Raw genomic sequence first — 14171 nt, 5'->3', positions numbered from 1 at the left:
TTGAAGCACTTTTCCACACTAAAAAAACAAAAAGACTCCTATTTAAAGGTTTGAATGTCTTTATTTGGATGCATCCTAACGGCCACGCACAGCTGTTGCAGCTGGCTGGCTGTGATATCTTTGGCTGCAGCGTTTGGCCTTAACACGTCACTCAGCGAGCTGAAAAACACAAGACAGAGATGTTTATTAGTAACCACATACAGTGTCAGATACTCATGACCGCGAGAGGGCTGCGTGAGGTCATCTGCAAGGGATTACAGCGAGTCTCTCCTATGATTAGTCCATGTTATGCAGCCTACTGGCTATTTTTAATAAATACTTGCAAAGGTCATGAATCAGGATCAACCTCTAACGTGAAATGCACCGAGACCATTAACCTTGCCGCCTTGGTCCCGGGTGCGAACCCGGAGCTTGTTGACTTGCGACTCGGCCGTGTCGGCCCGCTCCTCCGCATCGTTGAGCTCGTGCTGGATCTTCCTGAACCTGGACAGGTTGGAGTTTGACTGCTCCTCCTGCGGAGCAAACCGAGGAGACGGATCAGAGGGACCTCCGGCAGCCCGGGTATGATCGATGATGGAGTTGAGTTATCTGCAACCGACTCACCGCTTCTTCAGTCTGCCTCTTGTATGACTTCACCTTCGCCTGCAGCTTGTCGATGAGGTCCTGTAACCGAAGCAGATTCTTCTTGTCTTCCTCGCCCTGTGCAGACAGAAGAGAATGAGAACGCTTGCCTCGCTCTGAACTCGCGTAATGAAAAGCCAGTCCAGCGCGCTCTACGGGCGGGAACGCGGGCGCCTTGCCTGATAGGAGAGCTCTTTGATTCTCCTCTCATACTTGCGGATTCCCTTCTGATACTCTTGACTCTTCTTTTGCTCAGAATCGAGTTCATTCTCCAGCTCTTTGACCTGAGCGTAAAATCAGAACTTGAGCATTCTGCTCACACGAAGCTAAAAAAACAAACCTCGTGACCGATTACATCATCGTCGGATCGCTCACCCTGGCTTCCAGCTTCTGCACCTGCTTCTTGCCCCCCTTGAGGGCAATCTGCTCGGCTTCGTCCAGACGCATCTGCAGATCCTTAATGGTTTGCTCCATGTTCTTCTTCATCCTCTCCAGATGGGCACTGGTGTCCTGCTCCTTCTTCAGCTCCTCTGCCATCATGGCCGCCTACAAATGCAGCAGGCGTTAAGTAGGCCTAACACATCGCGTGCTTTCCTATTCCGTTCCGGTGAGCTTACATCAGTGATGGCCTTCTTGGCCTTCTCCTCTGCATTGCGGCACTCCTGCACAGCGTCCTCCACCTCGGAGGACAGCATGGACAGATCGCTCTCCAGCTTCTTCTTCTGGTTTATCAGGCCAGTGTTCTGCAGCAGGAGAATCCTCTCGGGATCAGAAACGCAACCTCCCATCGCAACGTAACCGGGGTCGACGGTTGCCGAGGGGGATTCAGTCTCGCGGTGATTTTAGCTCGCAGCCTCGACGACTCGCTCGGTAGCTGGGAGTATTGTTCTTTCGCTGCGGTTGTGAAGGTGCTTCGTACCTGAGAGTGCAACAAGTTGACCCTCTCGGTGGCCTCCAGCAGCTCGTGCTCGGCGAGCCTGCGTGCACGGTCGTTCTGCTCCAGCAGGGCCCTGAGCTCCTCCACCTCGGCACTTAGCAGGTTGTTGCGGCGGTCTGTCACCGCCATCTGCTCCTTCAGCTCCTCATTCTGGTGGCAGGTCTCATCAAGCTCCAACTGAATGTCCTGGACAAGCGAGTGATTGGGGGGGGGGGGGGGGGGGGGGTTACATTTGACTGCGTCCTGTAAGTTCACGGACTCGCCGCTGAACGGGGACACGCACCTTGATCTGGACCTGGAGGTTTCTCAGCAGTCTCTGTGACTCCGAAGCCTGCCTGTTGGCGTGGTTCAGCTGCACCTCGATCTCGTTCAGGTCACCCTCCATCTTCTTCCTCAGGCGCACGGCCTCGTTGCGAGACTTGGACTCGGCATCCAAGGTGGCCTGCATGGACTCCAGCGTTCTCTGGTGGTTGCGGCTACGGAGAAGCGAAACGCAGCGTGACGCAGCGTGACGCAGCGCTAATGATTCCAGGTCTGCCGTCGGGCTCACCGAAGGTTATCGATCTCCTCGTCCTTCTCTGCCAGCTTCCTGTCGACGTCGGCCTTCACCTGATTCAGCTCCAGTTGGATTCGGAGAGTTTTGCTTTCCTCGTGCTCCAGAGTGCCCTGAGATGGACAGACGTGTAACGCGTGACGATTCTTCTCTAAGTCGACCATAAGGGGGGGGGGGGGGCATCAAACTACTTACTTCAGCTTCCTCCAAAGCAGCTTGGATCTCACTTTTTTCCATGTCCAGACACTTCTTTGCCGTCTCGAGCTCGTGGATGGTTTTGGATCCCTGACTGATTTGATCCGACAGGTCAGCGATCTCCTCTGGAAGAGCAGCAGACAACAAAGTCCCGCTTCGCATCAATGCTTCTGGGAAATCACGGTGGCCGCTAGAACAACGAATACCTTGGAGGTTCTTGTTCTCCCGCTTGATGGTCTCCAGGTGATCCAGGGTCTCCTCGTAGGAGTTCTTCAGTTTGAAGAGCTCAGTGCTCAGGGCTCGAGACTCCTTTTGAGAGCTCTCCAGCTCCGTCTGGCACTCTTCATACTTCTGCTTCCACTCGGCCAGTACCTGCGAGACAACGCACGACTTTTCAGCAGAACCAGACCCCCACTCGGGGTAAGAACACGGATGCAGAAATGAGTTATTGACCCGATAATCCGGGTGATTTGTCCAGAAGACGACAGAATCGACCCTCGGCTGTTGTTTCCATCGACTGATACCTTGTCAAAGTTGCGTTGCTTTTTGTCCAGGGCAGCAGCTGCAGCGTTGGAGCGTTCCAGGTCAACGACCAGATCCTCAATCTCCGTCTGCAGGCGATGTTTCGTCTTCTCCAGGGAGGAACACTTAGCATTGGAAGCCTCCACGGTTTCTTCAGCCTCCTGCAGACGCGTCACCAGCTTCTTTCTAATCGGAAACACGGCACATTTGGTAATTACCAAGTCAAACAAATCATGGAGTGCCGTCTCACCCGTCCATTGAAAGCGCGTCGCACTCACTTGGCTTCCTCCAGCTCCTCGGTCCTTTGGATGGCATCGGTTTCATACTTTGTCCTCCACTGAGCCACCTCAGCGTTGGCCTTGGACAGACCCCTCTGAAGTTCAGCCTTTGCCTCCTGCTCCTCCTCGTACTGCTCTCTCAGGAGGTCGCAGTCATGTCGAGATGACTGCAGTGCGTGGGCCAGGGCGTTCTTAGACTAAAAGGGACCAGCCACGACGGTGCAGAGCGGTTAGTTGAAGTGGACCAGCTTCGTAAATAACCGGTGGAACGTGAAGCTGACCTTATTCTCCTCCTCCAGCTGTTTTTTCAGCTCCTCAACATTCTGGATGAAAGAATTCTTGGACCGCTGGAGCTGGGATACCAAGGATTCCCGCTCTTCAAGTTTCCTGCTCATCTCACCTAAACGGGGAGGAGACACAGAAATGCATTTCCACTGCGTCTGTGACATCCATGATGCACGATTCGTGATCAAACGAGTGCTTCTTACCGCTCTCCGTCTGAGCGCGGGCCTTTTGGGTGTTGGTGTCACTGAGCTGCCTCTGGAGCTCATCCACTTTGGCCTTGGCTTCACTCAGTTGGTCTTCGTACAGCCGACAGTTCTTCTCAATTGTAGCCTTCAAAAGACATAGAAATGGTACTTCTAAGATTGCTGCCCCCCCCCCATCACCTGAACTGTCTCTGTTTTATTTATCTACCTTGCTCTTGGAGAGTTGCTCCACAGTAGAAGCCAGATCGTCGACTTCCATCTTGGCCTCGCTCCTTTCCTTCTCCAGCTTCTGCTTGACCCGCTGCAGGCTGTCGATTTGCTCGCTCAGCTCCGCCACGCTGTCGGCGTGCTTCTTCCGCAAGGCTGCCGTTGTGGACTCGTGGTGCAGCATGGATTCCTCCAGGTCTCGCCTCAGCTTCAGCAAGTCCGCCTCCCTCTTCTTGTTCATCTCAATCTGGGCCGAGGTGGCCCCGCCGGCCTCTTCCAGACGTTCGCTCAGCTCCTCCAGCTCACGAGCCACATCGGCACGCTGCTTCTCCACTTTGGCCCTGCAAGCCCGATCGGCATCCAGCTCTTCCTCCAGCTCCTCTGTACGAGCCTGGTGGAAGGAAACAGTCGGTTACGCTGCTGAAGGGACGTTTCGTTACCGCTCGACCAGGCTGAGAGGTCACCAAGTCCCACCTGTAGCTCTTTTATCTTCTTCTGAAGCTGGTTGACCATGGCTTGCTCATCTTCAACCCTGGTGCTTACAGCATTCATTTCAAAGTCTTTCCTGGGGGGGGGGTCCAATCATTGTAAGTAATTTATTATTTTCAACAATGAAATGCTTTGTGGTGACAAATACTAACTTCTTCAGCTTCTCTTCAAGCTGCTGCTTGTCGTTCTCCAGGTCCATTACAGATTCCAAGGAGAGCTTTAGATCTCCCTCCAGCTTACGTCGGACCCGTTCCAGGTCCATGCGGAGCTTCTTCTCTTGTTCCAGCGAGCCCTCCAGCTGATTCCCAGTGCAAAGGTTGAAAAACGGGATGGATCAGGATGCGTGGTTTTTGTAATGCAACTTGTCCCGTGCCGTTCTTTGCCCATAAACTCACGTCATCTACTTGCTGCTCCAGTTTAATCTTGGCTTTGGTCAGAGAGTTGACTTTGTCTTCCTCTGCCTGCAGGTCGTCGAGGGTCTGCTGGTGAGCCTCCTGAAGAGCCTTCTTCTCTTTGGTCAGCTTCAGTATGGTTTCATCCAGAACCGCCATTTCCTCGATCAGGTTCTTCACCTGGAAGACAGTAGATGAGAATCAATTTCATAAAAGTAAAATAGAAAAAACTACAATCCACCGACTGTGCTTTGGGGCGCCCCTCATGTGGCCTCTTAGTGCCCTCTGGAGGCAGCTGATGTCACTGCGTTTTCTGACCTTGTTCTCCATGGCGTGTTTCTCCTTTTCCACTTTAGCCAGAGTGATCTCCAGATCGTCGATGTCCTTCTTCAGCTCAGAGCACTCGTCCTCCAGCTTGCGCTTCTTGACGAGCACATTAGCGCTCATCTCCTCCTCGTCCTCCAGCTTCTCCATTAGTTCTTTAACTTTGGAGTCCAGCTGGATCTTAGTTTTAATGAGCAGATCGCAGCGGTCCTCTGCATCGGCTAGATTGTCCTGCTCCTATGGGGACCAGGACACACAGGATCAGCGCTGCTACGGCACTAATAGACGATGTGCGCTACGGCGAGGACCGCCACTTACTGCCTGCAGCTGTAGCGCGAGGTCGTTCTTCTCTTGGGTCAGGCTGACCTGCCTCTCCTCCAGCTCTTTGCGTTTGACGTCTGACTTCTCCAGAGCCTCTTTGAGTTTAGCCATCTCCTCCTTCAGACACGCCAGCTCTTTCTCTGTGACGGCGCTCTTCAGCAGAGGCTTGATCTTGAAGAATAACTTCATCCAGAGCCAGTTTTTGACGGCGTTGAAGGCCCGGATGTTCCACTGGATGATCATCAGAGCCTCCCTGGAAACAGGACAGAGTGATAAGAAGGAAAGGAAGAGTGGAGGGTAGTTTACAGTAGTTGTAGATTCCCAATCCCATGTGCCTGTCCCCCAGGTGGATTACAAGCAAGGGGGGGGGGGGGGGGTAAGACTGCATAAGGTCTGCACACAGTTCGGCATGAAAATGATCTTAAAGTTTAGTAGGGTGGTCTAAGTGTGGCTAAAAGTACTTTAAATGATGCCAGAATATGTAGTTTCGGACTGATTTTATTTTGAGGGATAACGTTGTTATTTTTGTTTAAATATTTTACTTTGCTTTTAGCTAAAAGTCCTGGAAGACAGTCGAAAATAGTTCAGAAATACATAAACAGTTCAAATATTTTCCCCAAAGTATTGGCAAAATGATTCCACTCCACGTTTTTGTGTTTATTTTCATATGGTTAATAATGCTTTAACTACGGCACACATTTGGAACGTCTTGTGATGTGGATGAAAGGGAAGTACAGCCGTCCCTTTTTTTAATCGCAGGTGTAGCGACACCATATTTTTATTGTATTATTTTCCCTGTATTCTTTGCCTTTAAGAAACCTCCCTACATCGTTACCAGCCCACCCCCATCTGGATTTACCCTTTGCCCCACACGCCCAGAAACCTTTCTGTATTCTAATACAGTAACAGTAGTGTATATTTACTTAGTTACTGAACTTCTTTGGTTTTTAATGTCGGGCCTCCGACCCGGAACCACACGCTCCCTTGGATCTTGACCCGGCTCCTAATGATGTGACGTGAAATCATAAACCTCCTGCTGCTTTTGTTATTTTTGATTTAGGCTCAGGAGGACGGCGCCTCACGAGCCTAAATATGGACCCAGAACAGATCGTTCAAGGACTTCCTGTCACTGGTTCAAGGGTGAGTTGGAGCGACTGTGCACTCGCCGGGCTAGGAGGTGACTCTGTGAGGGTGAGGGCGGCGGGGTGAATGCATTTTTAACATGACTCTGAAAAAAAGGTGGGAATCTGTGTTTATTTAGAAACTAAAGCCGCCTGTCAAACGGCTGACTTAAACCCTCTGACCACCCGCCACGGCGCTCATTTAGTAGCGCAGGCGCCACGGACAAAAGGGGCCGGGGGTATTTTTAGGGAGGGTCCGTGCAGCTGTCACTTGACACATGTTGCCGCCTGGCTTTGAGGACACCGTCAACATTGTTTAGAGTGGACGGAGAGAATGGCTTCGATGGGGGGGTGGGTGGAGCCCCTATTTACTGTGGTGCCACGCACATGCCTGGTTACCATACATGGGCAAGCACGCGCCTCACACACACGCTGATAACAGCACCCTGGCATTCTACGAATACTCCAGCGGGGGGAGTGAACGCCACGGATGGAGCCGAGAGGCTCGCCACGGATGGTGCCGCCATTGACCCTGTTTGGAAGCAGGCGCAGCTTTTTTGTACTGTGAGGCTCATGAACGTTGCCTCGGTCATTTTTTACCTCCTTGCACACATCCTGTTGAGTTGCAGCCGCATGATTTTGCCTCGAGCGACCGCCTGAAGCATCGTCAGGATTTTGGCTAGACGCTCGTCCCTCATCTCCTCCAGGAGACCCAGCAGGCCAGCCTTGAAGAACACCTGTCCGGTGCCGGCAATGCAAAAATGAAACACGGCACATTGGCCCTCACTTGCCAAGATTTAGACTCTTAGATCAGAAATCCTGAGATAAGTATCTTGATTTAAAAGATATTTACTGGTTTTGTGATGGAAACTATTTATTCTAGAATATATTTAAGACCTGCTGTCAAGATAAATCCCCTCACTGTATTGGCAGTGTTAATTCATTGTCTCTCCAAATTCCACGTGTATTTCTCTTCTATTAATTTTTGCATGGTGCCAATTTGACACTTGATTTAAAAAAAATAGCAAATAATTTCTTTCTTTTTTTTTCAATTCCATATGCTGCTGAATGAAGTGGAAGCTCGTACCTTCGTGTGTCCAAATCTATACTGGTTGTGGTCAATGTCCAGGGAGGCCAGGAGCTTCTCTCCAGCTTTCCTGCTGTCCATGAACGTATCTTCAGGAATAGCATGGGGGTTCAGGATGCGGTAGCTGAAGAAGTTCATAAACGACCGATCAAAACGTGATTCAAAGCTCAGGACACACCTTTGGAAGTGACTTGAATGTGCCATGTACCGCTGTCTGAATTCAGCGTAGAGGATGCGGTTGGGGAATCCCTTTCTGCAGATCCTGATGCCCTCCAGCACACCGTTGCAGCGCAGCTGGTGCAGCACCAGGAATGGATCCATGATCCCTGTGCAGAATAGTTTATAAACATGAGCTCAGTCCCATTTGGCCGTCCCTCAGTCCCTCGTGCCGTGTGTTACCTGGGGTCTTGGTCTCATTGGGGATGATGCAGCGGACAAAGTGAGGCTGGGTGCTGCGGAGGTTGGTCATCAGCTTATTCAGGTTTTCCTGAAGAAAAAAAAAGGAAAATCAAGTTAGAAGACTTAAAAAAAAAAAAAAGATGAATCTTTTTAAATATCAATCTGGGCATCAAAAACAAAAAAACAAACGCTTCAGGAACTTTTTTTCTGCTCACCGGATGTGAAATCGTTGCTATGAATGAGAAAGGAGCCAGCACAGACTTAAAGTGATGTTCATGTGATCAATGCCCTAAACATCACTGCAAGTCTTAACTGCCTCCATCCCAGCTTCCCAGTGACGCTCCACATTTCCCCCAGCACGCACAACAGAGGTGGATCGCGCCTGCATCCGCCTGCACCGGTAACGGACCGCCTGACTCCAGCATCCTCACCTTGTGAAGCTGAGACACGGTCTGGAACGAAGCCGCCTTCTTCCTCTTCTCCTTGAAGCCAGGCTTGGGCTCAGTGGCTGAAAGGGAATACGCAGAGTGATCGATCGGGCCACATGGAGGCGTCCCCCTCCACGCCGCGGTCCTTACCTGAGTCTGAGCTGATGTAGTTCTCATACAAGGAAGCCAACAGCTTGTTGGAGGACTTCTGGAAAACTGCCACCACGGTTTCATTCAGCGGGTCTTTATTTTTGTCCAGCCATCCAATAATGTTATATGGTACCTGTTTAAAAAAAGAAAAGGACACCCAAATTATTGAATGTAAACATTTGAATTGGAACGCTTTAGTAAGATCACACTTACAACCCCAGCGTAGTGGACCAACTCGAAATGGGTCTCGTATTTGCGCTTCTTGTCCAGCCGTGGCTTTTGGAAGTTGGGCGACTTGCCGGAGTGATTATCGTACAACTTGGCTTTAAGGCTGCTGTCCGTGGCCTTTGGGAACATGCACTCCTCTTCGAGGATGGACATGATGCCCAGAGGCTGGACGGAGAGGAGGGACTTAGGGACACAGCTCATTTATAACACACTATAGAGGATACGCTTCATCTATGAACCTTTTCAATCAGATCAATGCAGGCCTGAAGGTCCAGCCCAAAGTCAATGAAGGTCCATTCGATGCCTTCCCTCTTGTACTCGTCCTGTTCCAGGATGAACATGTGGTGGTTGAAAAACTGCTGCATTTTCTCATTTGTGAAGTTGATGCACAGCTGCTCGAAGCTGTTGAGCTGCAACGAAGAGGAAGCGGGTGTTCAGAGTGCAACCTGGAAGTCGACAGCATGCGAAGATTAGTGTCAGAAAAAATAATTGTGGCTCAACCTACTTCAAAGATCTCGAACCCGGCGATATCCAGGACTCCTATGAAGTACTGGCGAGGCAGGGAGGTGTACAAGGTCCGGTTGATGCGACTCACGAGCCATTTGAACATGCGGTCATACGTGGCTTTGGCCAGAGCTCCGACGGCGTAGTTAACCTACCGCGCGCACACACACACACACACAACAGAATGAAGATTCAGGGTTTGTTCTTCATCACGTTGCAGAACAGTGACATCATTACCTTTTATATTGTCAAAACAAAGAAGACACAGCCGATGGATCTCCTCACCTGTTCCACATTCTGCCCTTTCACCACGTACTCGTTCCCCACCTTCACCCGCGGGTGGAGCAGGCCTTTCATGAGGTCAGCTGAACTGACTCCCATCAGGTATGAAGCCTTGTCAGCACCTGGGGATCAAACCGTAGAAATATGTCAAACTTAATTTTTTTAAAGTACCCCCCCCCTAGATCAGCCTTCACTGCCTCACTTTCAGTGCCGTCAGTCTCCGCCTGCTCCTCACGCTGCCTCTGCTTGAATTTCATGTTCCCAAAGTGCATGATGGCTCCGACTATTTTATAACAGCCGTACTTCTCATCGGGAAGGAAGCCCAGGATATCCATGGCATGCTGTAAAGGAGTCGAGAAACATTATCAAGCAGCTTCACGACTCAACTCGGTGTCTCTGGAAACACATCGTACATCAGTGGCCATCAGCTCCTGTCCGTCATCCATTGTCTCCACGGTCGTCACGCCCTGGGAGCAGAAGTGGTAGTCGTACGGGTTGGAGGACACCAGAAGCATGTCTGGGACAAAGAGCTCACAGGTTATCATTGCAGAAGTGAGTAAAAACAAACAAACATCCGAAGCAGGCCGAGTAACGAGCTAACCGAGCAGTTCTGGCTTCTTCTGCGACATGATCTGGTAGTAGATGTGGTAGCTCCTCTCAGAGGGCTGCTGAAATATCACTCTGGATTTTTCCAGAAGATCTGAAGCACAAGAAAGAAGAGCGCCGCATTCAGTCTGGGCATAAGAGGACAATATCAAGTCCAACGGGTTTGACCGTTAACTCACATATGTCAACATCAGCTGAGGCCAGTTTGCCAGTCGGTCCGAAGTGGATCCGGATAAACTTGCCCTGTGAGGAAACGTTTGCATCATCTCTGAAGTGTCCCACACATTAGAAGGATCATCCATATGAATGAATATTTGGTACAAAGTACTCACAAAGCGGGATGAGTTGTCATTCCTTATCGTTTTGGCATTACCAAACGCCTCCATGGCAGGGTTCGCCTCGATAATCTGATCCTCCAGCGTTCCCTGTGATAAAAAGTTCAAACATAGTCATCTCATCTTTTACAATTTAGAGTTAAATGAAATAAAATTGCTTTTTTTTTTTGCACAGTTTAAACTCACCCCTGTTTTCGTTGCAGGACCCTGATGCAAAAAACAAAACCAGAAGCCTGTGAGTGTCATTTCATTAATACACAACTGAACAAAGCTTCCACAACCACAGAGGAAAACTGGAAAATTAGATACAGGTTGTTAAAGCTGTGGTAAAAACCAATGGCTGCCTTGTTTTATATGATGAAGTGTGGTGATTGCAGGGGAGAAAAAGGTAGGAAAAAGAAACATACAAAAGCACATAAAAGTCAAAAGCAAAACTCAAAGCCAAGGGAAAGATAACGGAAAATCTGGAGCAAAAACAGAAAAAAACATGGAAAGGGTAAAAAAAAATAGTTTTTTTTAAAAAAACCAATAAGGAAGGAGAATAAGTGGCTGGAAAAGGTTACACCACACATGAGGGTAAAGATATGAGTGCAATCAGTTCTCACAATTACCACTTTGACAAAGGAAAATGTAGGGAAACAGTTTAAAGGATTCTTGGGGCCAAAAAAAATAAAAATAAAAAGGAGATACAGCAAAAAAAAAAAAAAAGCTGGGAAACAAAAATACGGGTTGCCACATCAGCCTTACTCCTTTTTTGGCAGGTGTGTCCCCAAGAGCTGCCACAATAGCAAAATACTGAATGACACGTTTCGTGTTGACAGTTTTGCCAGCACCGGATTCTCCGCTATAGGTGTGTGAAAAAAAAATAACATACAAAGTGTACACATAATGAAAAAAAAAAAGTTGACAAAACTGGTAAAGGTAGCTCAAGTCAAAATGTTTACACTGCATGGCACAAATGTTAAGAAAATGTAAAAAGGTGAGGCACAGATTTCAATAAAAGAGATAAAAACTTTGGTGGGTAAAAAACCATTCAAGGCTTCTGTGGTCGGACGGTATATTTTTATACAGTTACTATAGAACATTAATCTACTTTTTTTTTTTTACTTCAGCAAGACAAATTCATGAAGTTGAATCAGATAACACTTACGTGATGAGCATGGACTGGTTCTCACGATCTGGAGAGGAGAAGGGCCCAAGATGAGTGGACTGATGGAAGTACCAGAGCACATGTGCCTCTGTGTTTAAGGTGGGGCAACACTCACTGCGCAGCATGTCGTTGTACGCGTTGTCCGCAATGGAGTAGATGTGCGGCGGCATCTCCGAGCGCCGTTTCCCTTTGTAGACGGCGACCACAGGGGCGGTGTAGACGGGCAGCCACTTGTACGGATTCACCGTGACACAGAAGAGCCCGGAGTAGGTCTGAGGGGGGGGGGGGGGGGACCACAGCTTGTTGAACTGTTTCACTTACTCCGGGCCAGCCGTGGCCCTGGCGGAGGGATACTCACGTAGATCATCCAGGAAGAGTAGCGCCTGCGCAGGTTGTGCAGCACAGAGGCCTCGTTCAGGTGTGTCAGCATGGCCATGTCTTCGATCATGTCATACTTGGGAGGATTCATCTGCTGGATGTCGCCATCCTTCACCGTCAGAGTCTAATTCAGAGGGACGCGAGGAGCAGAGCGTGGAATGGGAACGGGTCTGTTTATTCATTCATGCAAATAAATTACAGTTACTTACCGTCTTACTTTTGGTCTCAACGGTGACTTGGTCGCCGCTGCGCTCCTTTATCTCGATCTCAAGGTACGCCTCTTTTTCATCAGGAATCCAGGCTCGCTTCTTACCTAGGAGGTCAGCAGAGGGGTCAGGAAAACTCAGACGACAGAGACAAAAAACAGAAGAATGAAAAATAGACCAGCTGAACTGCTGTGGTGGAAACACTCATCTTGAATTGTAGTGTGTAGAAAGATCGCAAAAAATTAGATATGAGTTTTACAATTTTACTAGAAAAAAAAACGTTGATATTGTTCTATTTCCACAAAAACAAAGTAATAATATTAATACCCATTTTAGTATGTTTAAACATTGTTATTAGTTTCTTTAAAAACTCCACTACTACCATTCAATTAGATGAATTACCATCGGCTCTTTTTTTTTTTTTTATCATTCAAATACAGATTTTTTTATTTTTTTTCATCACAGAATTAAAACTCAATTATTATCCAACGTGCGTAAATTGAATGTGAAGTTTCGTTTTCGTTGTATTTAACCTACCGTCGAAAGGAAGCGTCGTTACAGCCATGAGCTCCACGTCGGACATCCTCAAAAACGGCGCAGCTTCCCCGAACTCCTTCAAGTCTAAGCGCGACATGATGGCAACTCCCCGCCGGCCCCCAAATCCTGACGCACCGGTGGCACACGAGGTGAGGAGATCCTTTGTTTTAAACAACAACAACAACAACACACACACATAACAAAACAAAACGGTGTGTTAGGTTGAGTAGTTCTGAACGTGTTGAGGCTCTTTCTCTTCCACTAATGATGGAAACTGTAGGCCCGCGCGGACAGCAAATCTGCCCGTGCGTAAAAGGCGCAAATCCGCATTCAGCAAATGAGAACAAAATAAAGGTAGAATGTTCAGTGACACGCGTCATCTTAGGTATCTTTGTAAATTAAATGATCCGCGCGTAAAATGACGGACCTACCAAACAACGGCGCAAAGTTGTCCCCTGACCTCTGGACGAGCGCAACGAACTAACAGCTTGGTGAGACGCGCCCTCCTTTATACTGTGCCTCTCAAGGTCACGGCCAGTGGCTATTTGTCCCTCATTAGCATATGCCACCTCCTCTGACGCCTATTGGTGCTGAGCGCTTGTCTCAATTGACACAAAAGGAAAGCTACGTTTTTGTCATCGCACTAAACCGAAGCCGGCTATTTCTGTATCCCAGTTATTTGATGCACTGGACACAGTGCGAGGGAGTGGGAGTGGGAGAGAGCTGCGTGGAAGGACTTTTTTTATTTTTTGGACTCTGTGTTATTTGAAGGGGAGCGCATCATTGCTTCCATCAGGACAGACATTTGTGCCAATCGAGACAGAAAATTGAAGAGGAAAATCTATGGAACCCAGAAGCACGCAGGGATAGACTCCCGAAAGGCCTTAAATATCAATTTCATGTTGTTGTAATCCACAATACTGTCTTGTCTTGTTTGAACTCACGTCCCCCTTCAGTAATAGACACGCCGTACTTGTGTGTGTTGATGAGTTCCAGCACAGATGTTTGCTATTGTGTGTGGCCAGAGAGGATGCAACCTTAGGAGAGATTATTTCAGGAGCAGCGCTCCATTAAATATGCGACTATAAATACACAGCATTGTATTAATAGGGCGCAACATGGCGTGTGGCTTCTGCCACACAATGAAGTGCTCCACATGAATTCAAAGTCGTAAACGCAAGCGATGATTTTATCCACTTCATTTGATGAAATGTTTGATTTGATTTTCTTTCTTTTGGTTTTCTTTTTTCTTTTACATTCCGTGACGCAGCGGTCACATCCGGAGCTTTATAGCGCGTTCGGCCTCAGACGGAAATGTGCCGTATCTTGGTGGTAACTTTCCCCTGAATGTACTTTATGGGATTTTTCTACATTGAGCTGCTGTAAATCTGTGTTAGCGGTGATTCTGTAATACGGACTGTGTCTCTCACACT

The 14171-nt window shown here is 48.6% G+C and overlaps 1 protein-coding gene across 1 annotated transcript; it reads right to left on the bottom strand.

Moving 5' to 3' along the window:
• Positions 1 to 45: 45 nt before the first annotated feature.
• On the bottom strand, positions 46 to 12835 carry myh7ba (myosin, heavy chain 7B, cardiac muscle, beta a). Its single transcript, XM_068742221.1, has 43 exons — positions 12739 to 12835; positions 12205 to 12308; positions 11976 to 12119; positions 11733 to 11889; positions 11618 to 11645; positions 11215 to 11311; positions 10654 to 10674; positions 10465 to 10557; positions 10312 to 10375; positions 10128 to 10226; positions 9940 to 10043; positions 9729 to 9867; positions 9530 to 9648; positions 9246 to 9395; positions 8980 to 9150; positions 8726 to 8905; positions 8513 to 8645; positions 8366 to 8442; positions 7935 to 8022; positions 7744 to 7861; positions 7536 to 7659; positions 7049 to 7185; positions 5325 to 5580; positions 5001 to 5243; positions 4686 to 4862; positions 4443 to 4588; positions 4276 to 4366; positions 3803 to 4192; positions 3595 to 3721; positions 3388 to 3506; positions 3107 to 3303; positions 2831 to 3014; positions 2513 to 2678; positions 2307 to 2431; positions 2109 to 2224; positions 1842 to 2034; positions 1541 to 1744; positions 1239 to 1364; positions 997 to 1167; positions 801 to 905; positions 604 to 699; positions 378 to 512; positions 46 to 159 (listed from the first exon to the last, which is right to left on the bottom strand). Exons 1-43 carry the CDS (start codon positions 12833 to 12835, stop codon positions 148 to 150), a joined length of 5823 nt encoding a protein of 1940 aa, XP_068598322.1. The 3' UTR covers positions 46 to 147.
• Positions 12836 to 14171: the final 1336 nt, after the last annotated feature.

Source organism: Brachionichthys hirsutus, chromosome 8, assembly GCF_040956055.1.
Source record: "Brachionichthys hirsutus isolate HB-005 chromosome 8, CSIRO-AGI_Bhir_v1, whole genome shotgun sequence".
NCBI classification, from domain to species: Eukaryota; Metazoa; Chordata; class Actinopteri; order Lophiiformes; family Brachionichthyidae; genus Brachionichthys; species Brachionichthys hirsutus.
This window is presented reverse-complemented; position numbering and strand designations above follow the sequence as displayed.

Excerpts from the sequence above, each read along its gene's own strand:
- myh7ba (XM_068742221.1), bottom strand. The coding sequence starts at position 12,835 with ATGTCGCGCTTAGACTTGAAGGAGTTCGGGGAAGCTGCGCCGTTTTTG. Across the intron at positions 9,868-9,939 it reads AGGAGCTGATGGCCACTGAT|CATGCCATGGATATCCTGGG; the intron begins GTACGATGTGTT and ends ACTCCTTTACAG. Across the intron at positions 1,168-1,238 it reads CCAAGAAGGCCATCACTGAT|GCGGCCATGATGGCAGAGGA; the intron begins GTAAGCTCACCG and ends CTGCATTTGTAG.